The following is a 15,451-nucleotide window of genomic DNA, read 5'->3' on the forward strand; positions in this document are numbered from 1 at the left end:
GTCCATCGCAGAGAAGGCTATATTTTCGAAGCTTGGTATCAAAGATAACTCAATAGATGAGACCTACTTGGCAGCATATTTATCTTGTTGGTTATGTGCATTCACCCTTCCCCTTGATGATACTAATACAATCAGTCTGTGTAATTTCAAAATAGCAAGCATTACGGCCAATGGTCGTAAAGTGGGCCTCGCTGTTCCGACGTTGACGAGCATCTACAGGGGTCTCAATAAAATTGTCGGTTCTTCGAAGCCATCCCATGTTTCTTCGACTTTTCCCATCCACTTTATCTATGGCTGGCTTGCACATTACTTTAAGACGCATTTTCAGGTTTGGCAAGGAGTGTGCAGCCCCAAAATGGCAAGCTTTTCCAGAGAAGGGGTTGCAAAATACTATGATCAAAGTGAAGCTCGCAATAAAATTCACAAAGGAGACTTTGTTTCTTGAACCTGCACCATGATCACTAGAAGTAAAGACTTTTTGTATCTCGATAATGGAAACACGGAGGAATTTGAGAAGAATTATTTTATTACCATCCGTTCCAGTTATCTGTCTTTGCGTCAAGGAGGTCACTTTATCGTTGAGCCTTATAGTCCTCACCGCTTCAGTCGTCAGTTCGGATTCTATCAAACAATACCCGGGGTTCTTACTCGAGATATTCGCAGAGCTTCTTTGGAGGATGGACTTCTTTATTGGCGTTTGTGTGTTTTATCCAACTCCATGTCTAAGGTGCGATTTCCTTCTATACCCCCAAATGCGAAGAAATTTTGCTCTGATGAGTACAAGAAATGGTGGGCTGCGGTCCATGGAAATTACTTGGAATAAAATATTATGTCTCTCACTGTCCCATATGAAAACTCGTAAGAAGGCAAAGTGTGTGATAATAGGGGTAACTTTCTTGGGGAGGATCCTCTACATATGCCCTCAAATACTTTTATTAAAAAATACAATGTTCATGCCATTGAGCTTCTTGAATCTAAGAAGAGAAAAAATCTTGAAGACGATGAGAGTAGCAATGCGGACTGCCATTGGAAAAGAATCAAAAAGGACTCTGAGCCCTCAAATCAAAAGGTTATTGATACCGACTGTGCAACTCGGGACCCGCAACACACGGAAAGCTTTGTGGGAGAGGTGTGCTCCATTCCTTAATCCTATTTTAGCATAATAGTCTTCATAAAATATTTTCTAACGCCGCATTTTTTTTCTTTTAGTTGGAGCACAAATTTTTGAACGATGATATCCGAGGTTCGCAAGATAGTCGAAAATCATTTGCAATCCTTTCAGCTAATGACACAATATCAAAGAAGATTTCTATTTCAACAATGCGCAGCGTCGTTCCTAAACCTGTTGCACTTGCTGTGTTTGACGGAGGAAAATTTTTATTTGATCATCAAAAGGACTTTCTTCAGAGATTGTGGATGGACCGTTGTGAGAATATAACAAACACATCAATTGATTGCATTTCTTCTCTCCAAGACGATGTGTTCCTGGTGCTTGATACAATGAAGAACCTCAATGGTTTTGATTTTTCTGGTTTGGAAGAGTTGTTAGGATCTCTTTTTGACAAAACTTCTGCTTTTGCTGAAGCTTGGTCGAGATCTTCCGAAGAGGCTGCTAAGGAGGCTCTTGTACAACAATTAAGTGAAGCCAAAGATCGTCTTGATAAAGCCAAGACAAAAGAGATCAAAGAGTCGAGCCAAGTCAAAACCACTCAGGAGGATTTGGAGTGCACTGTTAAGGAGCTTGGTGATTTAAAGAAGCGAAAAAAACTCTATCTTCATCCTTGAGAGACAACAACGATTGTTTTCCAGTGCTCAAGCAGATGTTCATAGGATCGAAGCAGAGATCATTGGGATTGGAGATATCTCCCCATTGGATGACGAAGCTATTGAGAATTTGAATGCGTCGAAGACCCGTCTAGAAACTGCCAAAGAAGATTTGAAGAAGTTCAGTCTTTTTGTTTAGCATTTGATTAGGACATTCTACTTCCTTGTTGCTTTATGTGATGAGCATTATTTTGAAAACACTTAGAAATTTATTTGTCTTTATTTTTTTTATCGTGCTTACTTTTCACTGAATATATTAAGTAAATTTGTTACTCCATATGAAAAGAAAACAACAAATTAATGAGACTGTACTTAGAAAATATCTAAGTTGCCTACGTACCCAACAGAGGGATCAAGTCATAACGTACTTCAAAATATGATAATTTGTTTTTTTTTGGGAAGCCGTGCATAGTTATTACTCATGCGGGCCAGGAGTTGTTTTTTTTTTTTGGGTTTTTGTTTTGTTTTGTTTTTTGTTTTTTGTTTTTTTTTTTAAGCATAGTAACGCTTCAAGAATTTCCCGTTTATGGAGCCGATTCTTAAACCATCTTCATCCACTAGTTTGTATGCACCATTGGTATATACTTCTTTGACAACATACGAGCCATCCCATTTGGATGTGAATTTGTTCCCAGTTCGATGGGTGGTGATGATAGGTCTTCTCACTGCGAGCACCAAATCACCAACTTGGAATGAGCGTGATCGTACTTTCTTGTTGAATGCCCGAGAGAGACGGGCTTGATAACACTCAAGTCTTTGTTGCGCTTCAAGTCTTTTCTCATCGAGAGCTTCCAATTCCTCAAGGAGCAGACATTCATTCTCTTCCTCTGTCAAGCCTTCTTGCACGGCCATTCTCAGTGACGGAATTTGTTGTTCAAGGAGAACGACAGCTTCCACACCATACACTAATGCATAAGGCGTCGCTTGAGTAGGCGTTCTATGAGTAGTCTTGTATGCCCATAAAGCCTCTCCAATCCTCTCATGCCAGTCCTTTTTTGATTTAGAAGTTATCTTTTTCAACAGATTGCATAATGTCTTGTTGAAAGCTTCAGCTAGGCCATTAGCAGCAGCGTAATACATGGAAGACTTTCTTTGTTTAAAACCGAACTTCTCACAGAGTTTGTCAATTAAACTATTGCAAAAGGGCTTCCATTATCTGTGATCATATATCAAGGAATCCCGTAGCGGTAGATAATGTGGGTGTGGATAAAATTGGCTGCGTTTTCTTTTTTCACTTCTTTGAGAGGCACTGCTTCAGCCCATTTGGAAAAGTAGTCTGTTGCCGCTAAGATATACAAATTTCCATCAGATGACTTAGTCATGGGCCCTACTACGTCTAATCCCCATGCATCAAACGACCAAGAGGCTATTGTAGGATGTAGTGGCTCAGGCGGTTGGTGAATGAAATTTGCATGGTACTGACATGCTTGACATCTTTGTACATAATCCATGCAATCTCTCACCATTTTTGGCCAGTAATAACCCATTCTTTTTATCCAAAAATGTAACTTTGGGCCTGACTGATGAGCGCCGCAAATTCCAGAATGGACTTCCTCGATGGCTTGGGTGGCTTCTTCATCTCCTAAACAATGTAAGAATACTCCATCAAACGAACGTCTATACAAGGTACCTTTGAAATAGATAAAATGAGTTGCACGTCGTCGAATGTCTACCCTTTGACGTGGATCTTTTGGTAGCTTTTCGTACTTCAGGTAATCAACAAATGTCTGACGCTAATCTTCCTTCCCAATCTCGAGAACTTCAACAATGTAACTATCATCTTCCATTTCTTCATCGCTTTCATCGTCAAATAATGGTGGTATGACCCAACTCTTGAAAATTGGTGCACGAGTCTCATCATTTGGCATGGCAAGTGTGGCAAGCACATCGGCTTGCTTATTATTATTTCTTAGAACATGCTCGATTTCTACGTTACCAAGCCATCTCATAAGCTTCTTAGCATAATTGTAATATGGGAGTAATTCGGGCTTCTTGATTTCATATGATCCAAGTAATTGATTGACCACTAGCTGAGAATCTCCGTACACTTGAAGACGTAGTTGTTTCATGTTGACCGCCATTTCAAGTCCAAGGATTAGAGCTTGATATTCAGCAACATTATTTGAGCAGTTTTGAGTCAAAGCAAATGAGTACGACAACACCTCCCCTTCATATGTGACAAATAAAATTCCAGCACCGACCCCTTCTTTATGTGCAGCTCCGTCAAAGTACATCTTCCAAGGGTGAGCAACTTCTATCACAAGAACGTCTTCATCTGGAAAGTCATTAGATAACTCCCAATCGACAGGGATTGGGTGATCTGCTAGGAAATCAGCTAAGGGTTGCCCCTTCACAGCCTTCTGAGGAATATATGTACTTTCGAATTGTTGCAATTGAAGATACCACCTTGCGAGCATGTCAAAAAGAACTGGTCTTGACATAACGTATTTTAATGGGTTCGCTTTCGAAACAAGACGAACAATGTGGTCTTGAAAGTAGTGTTTTAGCTTTTGAATGACGAATATAAGGGCTAAGCATAACTTCTCTATTGGCGAGTAGTTCAATTCATTTGACGTCATCATTCTACTCAAATAATACAATGCATTTTTCCTTCTAGTCGTCATTATCTTGGGCCAATAAAGCTCCAACAGAATCTTTCTAAGTAGTGATATAAAGGGTTAATGGACGTCCGGGAATTGGAGCAACCAACACAGGAGGTTTCATTAAGTAAGACTTGATGTTTCCGAAAGCACTTTTTCAAGATTCATCCCACTCGAAAGGAACTCTCTTTTTCATGAGGCGGCTAAATGGTTGACATCGACCGGCTAGATTTGATATGAACCTTTGGATATACGCTAATTTCCCTTGCAAGCTTTTTAGCTCGTGGATATTTCGAGGTCCAGGCTTTTTTAAGATCGCATCAATTTTGACTTGCTCAATTTCGATCCCTCGCTGTCGAACAATAAATCCTAGGAATTTTCTTGATGTGACACCGAATGCACATTTCAGTGGGTTCATCTTAAGTTGGTACTTCCTCAGACGCTCAAAAATTTCCTTTAAGTCTTCAAGATGTCTCTTCCTATATTTTGACTTGACAACAACATCATCAACATAACATTCAACGCTTTTGTGGAGCATGTCATCAAAATCCTTTGCATTGCTCTTTGATAAGTAGCACCGGCATTCTTTAATCCAAATGGCATCACTTTGTAATAGTATATACCTTTCGGAGTACGAAATGCAGTTAGCTCTTCATCTTCCGACGCCATGCAAATTTAATTATATCCAGATGATCCATCCATGAAAGACTCTACTTCATGACCCATGGTAGCATCAATCATGAGTTCGGTTATGGGCAATGGGAAGTCATCTTTAAGGCATGCTTCATTGAGATCTCTAAAGTCAAAACAAATTCGGATTTGTCCATTCTTTTTCCTTACAGGGACTATGCTTGATATCCATGTGGGATGACTTGACTTCACGGATGAATCCGACTTCGATGAGCTTGTTGACCTCATTTTCAATAAGTGGAATTAACTCAGGACGAAACCTTCGTTGTGCATGTTTGATAGGCCGAGTTCCTCTCTTGACAGCCAAGTGATGGACCGCCACGTTCGGATCCAGTCCGGGCATTTCTTTATAAGACCATGCAAATATGTCCTTATATTCGTGCAGTAGCTCGACATATGCTTCTTTTTCATCAATAGACAACAAGGCGCTGAGGTAGATCGGTCGAGGGTTATCCAGAATACCCAAGTTAATTTCTTTTAACTCGTATATTGTGGCTTTAACTCATCCTTCGAGCTCAGGAGAGGCGGTTTCAGCATCTTCCTCCAACAGAGCCTCTCCTTCCTTTGAGGTGATGTGGCATGTTGTTGCCAAGTCTTCGTATAAGTGCTCGATATTCGTAAGGTTTTCATATTTCTTCATCACATTTTCCACATTGTTGATTTGTGCAATATCGGGAATTATTCTAGAGGTTTGTTTGAGTGGTTGAACTTCGATCTTTTGGAAGATGTCATGGAGAATGCCGCAATCCATGTTAATACATGAAGCTACACTCTGTATATCATCTTCGTTTTCTTGGACTCGTGTGTAAACCACAGTCTTTATCTTAGCCTTCAGAACTTTATCGCATGATATGATCATGGTGGTGTGTCACTTCATACGGGATGGAATCAGACTCCGCAATCTTCCTGGGTCTTTGTTGTTTATTTGCTTCCCTCAAATGATTAGATGTGTTTTTAATTTTTTACGGTTGTTGCTCCTACTTTGCCACCTTTTACATCGGCCTAGCCTATCGAAGACAGACACCCGTTGTTTTGCATATCAGGAAGTGTTCGTTGACGAGAATCCATATTCGGCAGTATAGTTGATACTGACTCGTTTGATGGCGATGCAGACAGGGCTCGGTGGGACGAACCCAAGGCCTGTTCGTTTTTTTTACCGGGATATCCATTTTCTTTCAGCATTTTCAGGGTAGTAATCAGTCCATGCCCCTGTTTGTCAGAAACAATTGAGGGAAGTTTACCCAATGCAAGATTCTCCTTTGGATTATAGTCAGCCTTAACGAGAAGTTTGTAAGATTTTAGATCAAAACCCTTAACGCTTTGTAGTTATGAGCAGTCCCCATGTTCTACTTTGATACCTTGAGTTGGGCGAACGAATCCGTCAAGCTTTGTAAGGGGGAGTATTAAAGGATCCATCTTTTGGAAGGGTAATTCACCTTTCGATTGGCCTTTAGGGACAGCCGAAGTTTCATCGTCCTGCTCTTTGGATTCTTGACGAGGTAAATGTTCTTCGATTTTTGTCTTTTTATGTTTAAAGTAATATTTGGCATCAGCAAAATGTGATTCAGCTTCAGTAAATGGTCTCCAATCTCCAAGAACCTTCTTCACCACTCCGTCTCGAGAGTATTTGAAACATTGATGCCATGTAGATGGAACAACCCCATTTTCATGAAGCCATGGTCTACCGAGCAGCATGTTGTAGGACGTTTTGGCATCTATAACATGAAATAATGCACTTGAAGTCATATTGTCCATTATTAATTATAGTCTTATAGCCCCAAGAGCCTTTTGCCCCTCTTGATTGAATCCTTGGATCATAAGACGACTGTTTGCAAGTTCCTCCATGAGAATGTTCAATTCTTTCATTGTGCGCATGGGCATAATGTTGACTGCTGAACCTCCATCAATCAATATTCTATTCACTTTTTGCTCACGACTATAGCCTGTGATGAATAGTGGCCGATTGTAAAATCCAGAACCGAATGATAGATCTTCGTCAGTATATGCCAAGGTTGTCACACAATCTTTTTCTATTTCAGACTAACAAACTTCATCGAAGGAACTTCCTTGAAAATTTTTCATGTAGCAAGACACATCATCATGGTTATGCACTTAATCATCATTCCATTAGACTTCGACTCTATTCGCGGTTGCATTATCTTCTTCAAGTGTGATTTTCCATTGGCGAGCCAACTGCATGACTTTATCCTTGAATATAAAGAAATCATGAATAGGGTGTACGATCAATTGGTGGTATTTGCAGTATTTTGGGTCATGCACTCGCTCAGATTCTTCAGGTCGCTTCATTTCGGCAACTCAATCAAGTTTGCTTTAACCAAATCATCGAATATTCCAGAAACATCAGAATCAAGAAAAGGATATTGCTTTGCTTGCATCTCTTTTAAAATCAATCTTTTCCGCTCAATTTCTTGCGAAATTTCTTTCTTTGGGTTGTTCTTGTCACTTGTGCTTCTTTTTATCTTAACCAGGGTTGCATTAATTGGCATAGATTCTTTGGTCGAGGTCCTAGAGAAAGACTTTTCTCCCTCCTTGGAACGTTCTTTTTCTTTAGTTTTATGATGTTCTTGAGTAGGAGGCCCATCTGTCCCACTTGCAGCCATGCTTAGCTCCATATCATGAGCTCTTGTAGCCAATTCTTCAAATGTCTTTGGCTGGATTCCTTGAAGAATATATCGAAGTACCCAGTGCATGCCTTGGATGAACATTTCGATGGCAGAGGATTCGGACAATCGTTCTTTGCTGTTAAGGCTCAAGTTTCTCCAACGATTAATATAGTCAAATGACAGGCTCTTCTTTCCATTGCCGTGAGTTTGTTAGCTCAACCATACTGACTACTCGTCGGGTGATGTAGAAGCGATTGAGAAATTCTTGTTCTAATTGGTTCAAACTATCAATCGAGTATGCCTCCAAATCAGTGTACCAATCAAATGTGTTTCCCTTTACTGAACGGACAAATTGCTTTATCAGATGGTCTCCATACGTGCCAACGTTATTACAGGTTTCAGTAAAATGAGCCACATGTTGCTTCAATTTCCCTTTACCGTCAAATTGTTGAAATTTTGGAGGTTGATAGCCCATCGGCATTCTTAGATTATCAATTCTTTGCGAATATGGCTTGGCATAAGCTAGAGAAGACTTTGAGCATCCATCAAATTTATACTTGATAGTCCCCACAATGAACTCTTTTAGCTGGTCGATGGGGATTGTTCCATCGGATGAGACATGAAATTTATTTGCTGGAACCTTTTCTCTTTCTTCTGATTACGATTCAACGTCATTGTCAGTTTCATGATGTCTTCCTTTCAAGTGACTTGCGTCAGCATGATCTATCTTGTCCATCAATTTTGTAATTTGAGAGTCTTGTTCTTGAACATATCTCACGAGTCCTTCGATGGCTTTCGTCAGATTCGCTACTTGATCTTCCAAAGTTGTGGTGCTCGTCACCATCACGGGTGCTATATTTGAGGTGCACAAGCAGCTTGACGATGATCTAGGAATGGATGATGAATATTCACCTTCATCCATTTTGGTGGTTTCATTGAAGTGAGCTACTCCAGAGGATACTTGCATCCTTTTGGGCATACTCTTTGTGACGACTCCAAGGCTTCCTATTGACTTTGTATAAGAAACCCTCGTGTTTAAGATCTTTTCATCGACCGACATGTTGTCTTTGAAGTTTTTGTTGAAGAGAAGAGATGAAGGGTAGAGAGGTCTCACTGGGCGTGCTAGAAATTTTTAACGTAAATTTCTTTATTTCTTAAAATCGCAAAAGAAACACCGATACAAATCGATTTTTTGAAATTAAATGAAGTTTTGTGGATACAATCTCTAAATGATCCCTTGATTATTCTCTTCAATGACGATCTCTCATAGAATTTGAATTTCTTGAGTATTTGATTTTCGTGGAAGGTGGTTTGATTCTTCAATAACGTTAATTCAATGGGTCAAAACCTTGATGTCGAATTAACCTTCAAAATTTGAGAAGAACGTGATGAACGCCTTGAATCATGCTTTGAATTTGTTGATCTTCAATTTGTTGCAGAACAAGATCCTTTTGAATTTGGATGAATTTGAGGAAGAACACGATGAACGCCTTGAATCACGCCTTTAACTTCGCTGTTCTTCTTAAGTTTGAAGAGCTTGAGTTGAGAGAATTTATGTCTTGAATTCTTCTCTACTTCTTTGTCTTCTTTGTTGTGTTTTTCTTGACCCTCCGCCTCCCTATTTATAGTCGAATGATGCAAATTCTTTCCATTTTCATTTGATGATGTGTCGTAGTTTGATTGACCCCTCATGATTTATTTGGTTATTTTTTTCCGTTAATCATAATATTTGATTTCAAATACTAAAAATATTAGTATTCTTTTCCATCTTATGCAAGATTGGATTTTAATACTAAAATATTAGTATTTTCTTCTCTTTAGTACAAGATTGCAATCTTGATTTAAAATCTTGATTTGCTCACAAAATATATTAAAATATCAATTAACTATTTTTTTTTTTTGTAGGAATCTAATATCCCAATAAATAGATTTTTTTTATATTTAATATTATTTTGCCACAATTTCATGGTCAACAAATTTAATTGTCTACATATTGTTAACATTTTTATTGTATGTATAAAAAAACTTTAAATATGGACAAAATTTGATTTGAGTGAATTGAATTAACTAATAACTAGTTTGAATTAACAAAATTTCATTTAATTTCAAATATATGTTAAACAAATTTTATAGTAATCGTAACAGATTCAAATATGAGTGTAATTTAAAATATATTCTTTAAATTCTTACTCGAGTCAAGGTCATTTTCTAAATGCCCCTCTAAAAAATCAGGGACATGTACTTTATTGAAATTGAGTTATTTTTTAAAATTGTTTTGGAGGTGATGTCTAAAGACTCCTACATCTTCGCTCAATTCAACTAAGTCGTCGTGAGTAGGACTTCAACTATAACACAATCAACAGTAAGAACTAGATACTCAATTAACATTAAGATATTTTCATTAACATTTTACTGTGGACTACTCCTCATGCCTCATCGAATGGTGAACTGCGTACTCAATTAACGTTAAGAACTTTTCATACCGACATAGTAATACTGCAGAACATGTGCGAACCCTTCTAGTGAAAAAATCGAATTCACTGAGGATTTGGTTCATCCGACGCGTACAAAGTCTAAATTTTAATGAAGATTTTTTGCCTACTAGAAATGGTGTAGATGATTTGCAATACTTGAGGGAAGTTGTGAATAAAGAACCTCTTTCCAAAAGCTACTAAAATAACGATTTTTTTTTAAAAAAAATACAATTAATGTATGGGCTAGTGAGCAAATACTGACCCAAATGACCAAAATAAATGGGGCATGAGGAGTAGTCCACAGTAAGAAGGCCCGGCCCATAAAATCTATTTTAAATAAGCTCAAAAATTAGATCATGGCGCTTAAACCTACTGATTTCGCAGAGCATTCGCTGAGAATTTTGGGTTGAATCAATTCTAAAAGGTACCTTTTTCCGATCTTCAGAATATATTATCAGTATATGTTAAAGAAATTTGATTTTCTGTCTTCTTTTTTTCAGTTCATAGATCTGGGTAGAAATCGCATGGTTTGATTATTATTATTTAAATTTATTCAGTCTAAACATATTTGTATCTTACGTTTCGATGTTCATATGCTGTAGGTTGCACGTGTGAGGATACGGATAATGTATGTAGGTTTTGATTTTGAAATGCATATTTGAATGTGCACAGGTTTTTTCAGTTATAAATATCCATTTTGTAAGAAATAAATATGAGATTTGGATTGAAAAATAAAAACAAAATCGCGGGAGATACTGAATGATTCACGTATGAACATTAGCAATCCAGCAAAAGTATCGTTAATTTAGATGTCTGGGTATTTATATCTTTATTTTTGTGCGTGGAATGAATTTTCTAAGGCAATATTTTTCAGAATGTTTACGTTTGTGTATTGTTTCTGGTGGTTATTGATGGTCTCATAGAATTGCTACAGGTATTCCAGACAGGTAAAGAAATATGGAAAGACCTCTCACTCTAAAGCCGCTGAACATCCAAGACGAAAATGCGAATATCCGATGGAAAAGTATTGTTCTTCTTTTGCATTTTCTTGTTTTATCACCCCTCACTGCAAATGAGATTACTGTTGGAGGTCTCTTCATTGAGAAAAAAAATGCCGGGACAGAAAACTTGGAACTGGTAGCCTGGTAGAGAGAGTTAACTTTTAGTACCCATGAATTGAGAAGTAGTTGCAGTGAGAACGTCCGTCGTGCTCGATTTTAAGCATATAAATATGAAGTTTATTTATACAGTTCAGGCAATGGATTTCCAAGTGATTTCGTTCCAAATTACCTCTATACTTGCTATTTTGCTTCTTTATTTGAATTTGGTTCGTTCAAGAGTGATAATAATCCAATATGCGTTATGTCAGCTTGAAAGTAACAATATGTGCATAATTATTAATGGTTTTAAACCATAGTATCCTAGGAGAACGTCCACCGAGTCTCAAAGCTTCCCTATGGTACATGAGCATATGTGTTAACAGCGTTTTTTCTCTGTTGAAGCTAAAATATCTTAGCCAAAGAAGGATTTATTTCTCTGCTCATTTATCCCTGCAGATTGACTGCTAAGAGAAATTGTCTTTTTTCCACTTGATCGTTTTTAAATCGCCTGAGGACCAACAGATATGTGGAAAAACTGATCCTGCTCTCATAGCATTGGATCTTCAGATTTAGTACTTTATGTGCAACAAGATTAATGACTAACTTTGCCCTCGACAAATTTGGGATTTAGCCGCTAAACTGATTATTATTTAATATTTTTTTTATTCGTACCTTGTTACAATAATTGTTATAGCATTTGTATTGCAATTTTTCCTACATAAAGGAACTACATACAGTTTTTCCTGTCTGCCATATGTTTAGCATGTAATGCAATGTTGTTTCAATCTCGCAGAGGCTCCAGTCGATGGTAAATCTAAGAGCTCCAAACCAGTTTCTAAAAAGGGTGGAGCGGCAATTGAGAGTCGTAAAGCTCTTAAAGATATTACAAACAAGACGTTCCTTAATCTTGAAGCATCATCACAGAAAAAGGGTTTACAGAACAAGTGTGATGTTGTCGAAGATGCATGCATTCATCATGTCTTGGAGACCAAGGCACAGTCGGAAAAGAGTGCAATAAATGAAAAACTTAATATTGCCGAGGAAGGGTTCCTGCATGATCATAGAAATTGCATCAAGGCACAAATGGCAGCATCGGAACTCAATTTCTTTGACACGGTTCTTCCTGGACATGGTAATCTGTTTAAATTTATACCAGTTTGCTTTTGTCTTATGTTGTTTCATTTCTTTGCAAGGTTAAGTTATGTATCTTTTACTTTTATTTTAGCTGAATTGCAGCACAATTTCGAAGGTTTAACAACCTGAGTTGTTATTGTTAGTCGCGTGTATTTATCTGAAAGCTGGTTAATTTGAATATCGAAACACCTTTGTTTCAATGATTTCCCCCCTCCTTTCCCCCTGTTTTCTTGCACTTGCTAGTGTCTAATGCATTGTTTTGTTCCTTTAACTGTGCAGATAAGGCAGAGTCAAGAACGAAAAAAGCCAAGGTTTCATGTTAACAACATATGTATCTGTTACTACTTTTAACTGTTTTTTTTTTTAATAGGAGTTACTACTTTTAACTGTTGATTTAAGTAGATCTTGGCATCTAACTTGCTGTATTATATTCTCTAGAGCGATCTTGATATTAGCAGCCTGGGCTGCTATCCAGAACCAGAAGAAATACCGATGCCAGAGTTTGCAGATTGGTTCAAGTCTTGGTGGAAGTCTCCCCCCTCTTCACCAACATGCTGGGATTCGCCTCCTGTATTTCCTTTTTCATGGGATCATGACTCAGTTGAGTTGACACTTAAGGAAGAAGACGAAACTTGCACATGAGGATTTTATCCATTTTCTGACCAATAGCAGTGATGTCATGTACTTGGCAAATGAGGCAGGGGACGAAGCAAAGGCAGTCTCTTAACCCTGATGGTTGTACCCGTTCAATAATTTCTGTATTTCTAAAAGAGGTTAGGTGCGTACTCAAAAAAGAAAAAAAAATGAAAAAAAAACCATTGGGCATTTGTATCTTCTTTAGAGAGTTCTTTAAGGTCCAAAACTGTGTCCTTGGATTTCGCACACAATCTTATCGTTTGTTACACATTGTATGGTTTTGTATTAGCAACATAACAAGTATGTTAGAACAATTCTCATGTACAATCTTATTGTTAATGTCTTTGGCACTGATGTCTTTCATGGCGGTAAACCGTAATACTAAAAATGCTAGATACTGTGTAGCTTAATAACCATGAAAACGCAAGGCCAGGTAATACATTTTATAAGGTATACCATTCACTCAAATTTTACTTTAGTAACAAAACAAGTATTTGGTATATTGAGCCACTTGGATGTATAGATAAGACAGTTAAATATTCCTGCGCAAAATGTTGTATTATGGCTCCTCATTTCTTACGAGTTGACAGTGCAGCTGCAATCCCACCGGCCAAGAGTCCAACAGCAGTTGCAGCAATACCAATACCAATCACTCCATCTTTATCGAGGAAGAAAACATGGGTAGAAAAGAAAAGATATTTCTCATCAGAAAGTCGAAGATGTATAAATCTGAAGATAACGAGTTCAGTTGACAAGAAGGGTCCGAGTTACCTTTCGTGATTTTATCTTCAATTGCTTTCTTGAGAGTCAACGCCTGCCTCCAATCAGGCGCAATCTGCAATTTTACGCCCAAAAGTGAATTACGCAGCCAAATGTGCTACCTTTTCATCTTGGTAAGTGGAACAGTTGAAATATATTGAGGTGGGAAAAACACACCTCCAAAGCACGTTCAACAAGCTGCCTGCTCCTCAAATAATCCTCGCTTCTGTAGAATCCGACTGCTAAAAGGTAAAGCTCTTCCCTCACCTTCAAAGGACTGTTTGAGCGAGGCAAAGAAGCTGCAGATGACAAGTTACATCAGTTGATAGTGACACACTGAAACCTCGTTAGCCTTCATAAAAGGCAAGATAAGAAGAGGTAAGAGAGAAGCTCGTGAAATGCTGAACAGCAAAGGTGACTTAAATGCATCTATCAAGGATTCCGGATAAATTTCACAGGAGTCTTGGGTCCCAAAAGAAAATTGTTCATTAGAACACGCAAACACACATGAGAGAGTAAGATCATTCCGTTGATACCTTCGAGCATAGCTATTCCACGTTGCACATCCTCCGGACGTTTTGAATGAACAAGGGCCCAAGACATGCGCATGATGCTTTCACTTCTAAGCTCATCAGAGGTACCATTCTCAGCTCCAGCAACCTCTCTTTCACAACCCTGTAAATGCATAATGCTCACACAGAGGCCAAAAAACGTGAATAAAGGCAAAACTAATAGATATACAACTTGCACCCCAAGGTTAGCTGTTCAAGAATTTACATGGAAAGTGCATATACACTCGCAAGGGCGGATAAGAATTCCAAAAGAATAGGCACCAAGACACAGAACGAGAATGACTCATTAGAATTTGACTGGCAAACCTTGAAATTTTTTGAAATACAACAAACAAATTCAAATATTTTTGTCAGGTGTGTATCGCTCGGCTTCGTGCCAGGTCCACCCTTGTATATACATGAAAAATGTATGTAATCATCCAGATCTTTCTAGACAGGACAGACAAGTAGTCACATTTAGCTAGGAGTTGAGCTAAGCAAAACATTTTTCACATAATCTAATCGTTCACAAGTTCCGTCAACAAAAGTAAAAGATTAACTTCAAGCCAAGAGCAATCTGAGAAGCATTCGTACTAGAGATTTGCCCCTACCCAGAAATGCAATTAATTCGCCCTCTCATTGCTTTTTATTATTATTACTGTTTCCAGGATTGCTCTTGTAAAATACCTAAAACACAAACAACTCCACCCAAAGACCAGAACCCTAAATTCTTTTCTTAAACCCTAACACAAAAATTTCAGCTAAAAACAAAAACTGTACCATAAAAATTATTACTCACAGCAATGACGTCGGGATCACACCAAGGAAGGTGATCGCCACCGGTGAAAAAGCTCCCCACCGAATCGAAGAATTTCCCAAATTTCGCTTCCATTTCTGAATTAGTTCGCTGAAAAAACTAGCTTACCTGTGTAAACTATAGAGTTCTTCCCTTTTCTTCCGTCCTAAGAAATTAGTTATATTTTTCTTTTCAAAATAAGAAATTAATTATTCCCACTACAAGGTCTCGCTCAAAGGTGGCAAGTGGAAGCTAAGCCCACA

The 15,451-nt window shown here is 38.1% G+C and overlaps 5 protein-coding genes across 6 annotated transcripts; 2 read left to right on the top strand and 3 right to left on the bottom strand.

The window, feature by feature from the left end:
* The first annotated feature begins 382 nt into the window (after positions 1-382).
* On the top strand, positions 383-2,209 carry LOC140957720 (uncharacterized). Its single transcript, XM_073415077.1, has 2 exons — positions 383-1,129; positions 1,210-2,209. The coding sequence occupies exons 1-2, from the start codon at positions 917-919 to the stop codon at positions 1,783-1,785; spliced, it is 789 nt and encodes a 262-aa protein (XP_073271178.1). The 5' UTR covers positions 383-916; the 3' UTR covers positions 1,786-2,209.
* Positions 2,210-2,316: 107 nt separating this feature from the next.
* Positions 2,317-2,904, bottom strand: LOC140957932 (uncharacterized). Its single transcript, XM_073415355.1, has one exon. It carries the CDS (start codon positions 2,902-2,904, stop codon positions 2,317-2,319), a length of 588 nt encoding a protein of 195 aa, XP_073271456.1.
* A 653-nt stretch (positions 2,905-3,557) lies between these two features.
* On the bottom strand, positions 3,558-4,403 carry LOC140957933 (uncharacterized). Its single transcript, XM_073415356.1, has one exon. The coding sequence runs from the start codon at positions 4,401-4,403 to the stop codon at positions 3,558-3,560; it is 846 nt and encodes a 281-aa protein (XP_073271457.1).
* A 5,775-nt stretch (positions 4,404-10,178) lies between these two features.
* Positions 10,179-13,646, top strand: LOC140957895 (protein PATRONUS 2-like). 2 transcript variants are annotated; one of them, XM_073415313.1, is made up of 5 exons: positions 10,179-10,636; positions 11,136-11,236; positions 12,106-12,444; positions 12,726-12,757; positions 12,885-13,646. In XM_073415313.1, exons 2-5 carry the CDS (start codon positions 11,170-11,172, stop codon positions 13,086-13,088), a joined length of 642 nt encoding a protein of 213 aa, XP_073271414.1. In that variant the 5' UTR covers positions 10,179-10,636; positions 11,136-11,169; the 3' UTR covers positions 13,089-13,646. The 2 variants fall into 2 exon arrangements, with proteins under 2 accessions (XP_073271414.1, XP_073271413.1); XM_073415312.1 differs by having other exon boundaries at positions 10,180-10,636; positions 11,147-11,236.
* Positions 13,520-15,451, bottom strand: LOC140957896 (mitochondrial fission 1 protein A-like). The gene is made up of 5 exons (XM_073415314.1): positions 15,192-15,451; positions 14,378-14,516; positions 14,019-14,140; positions 13,854-13,917; positions 13,520-13,740 (listed from the first exon to the last, which is right to left on the bottom strand). Exons 1-5 carry the CDS (start codon positions 15,282-15,284, stop codon positions 13,652-13,654), a joined length of 507 nt encoding a protein of 168 aa, XP_073271415.1. The 5' UTR covers positions 15,285-15,451; the 3' UTR covers positions 13,520-13,651.

Source organism: Primulina huaijiensis, chromosome 14 (genome assembly GCF_012295235.1).
Source record: "Primulina huaijiensis isolate GDHJ02 chromosome 14, ASM1229523v2, whole genome shotgun sequence".
Lineage (NCBI taxonomy): Eukaryota > Viridiplantae > Streptophyta > Magnoliopsida > Lamiales > Gesneriaceae > Primulina > Primulina huaijiensis.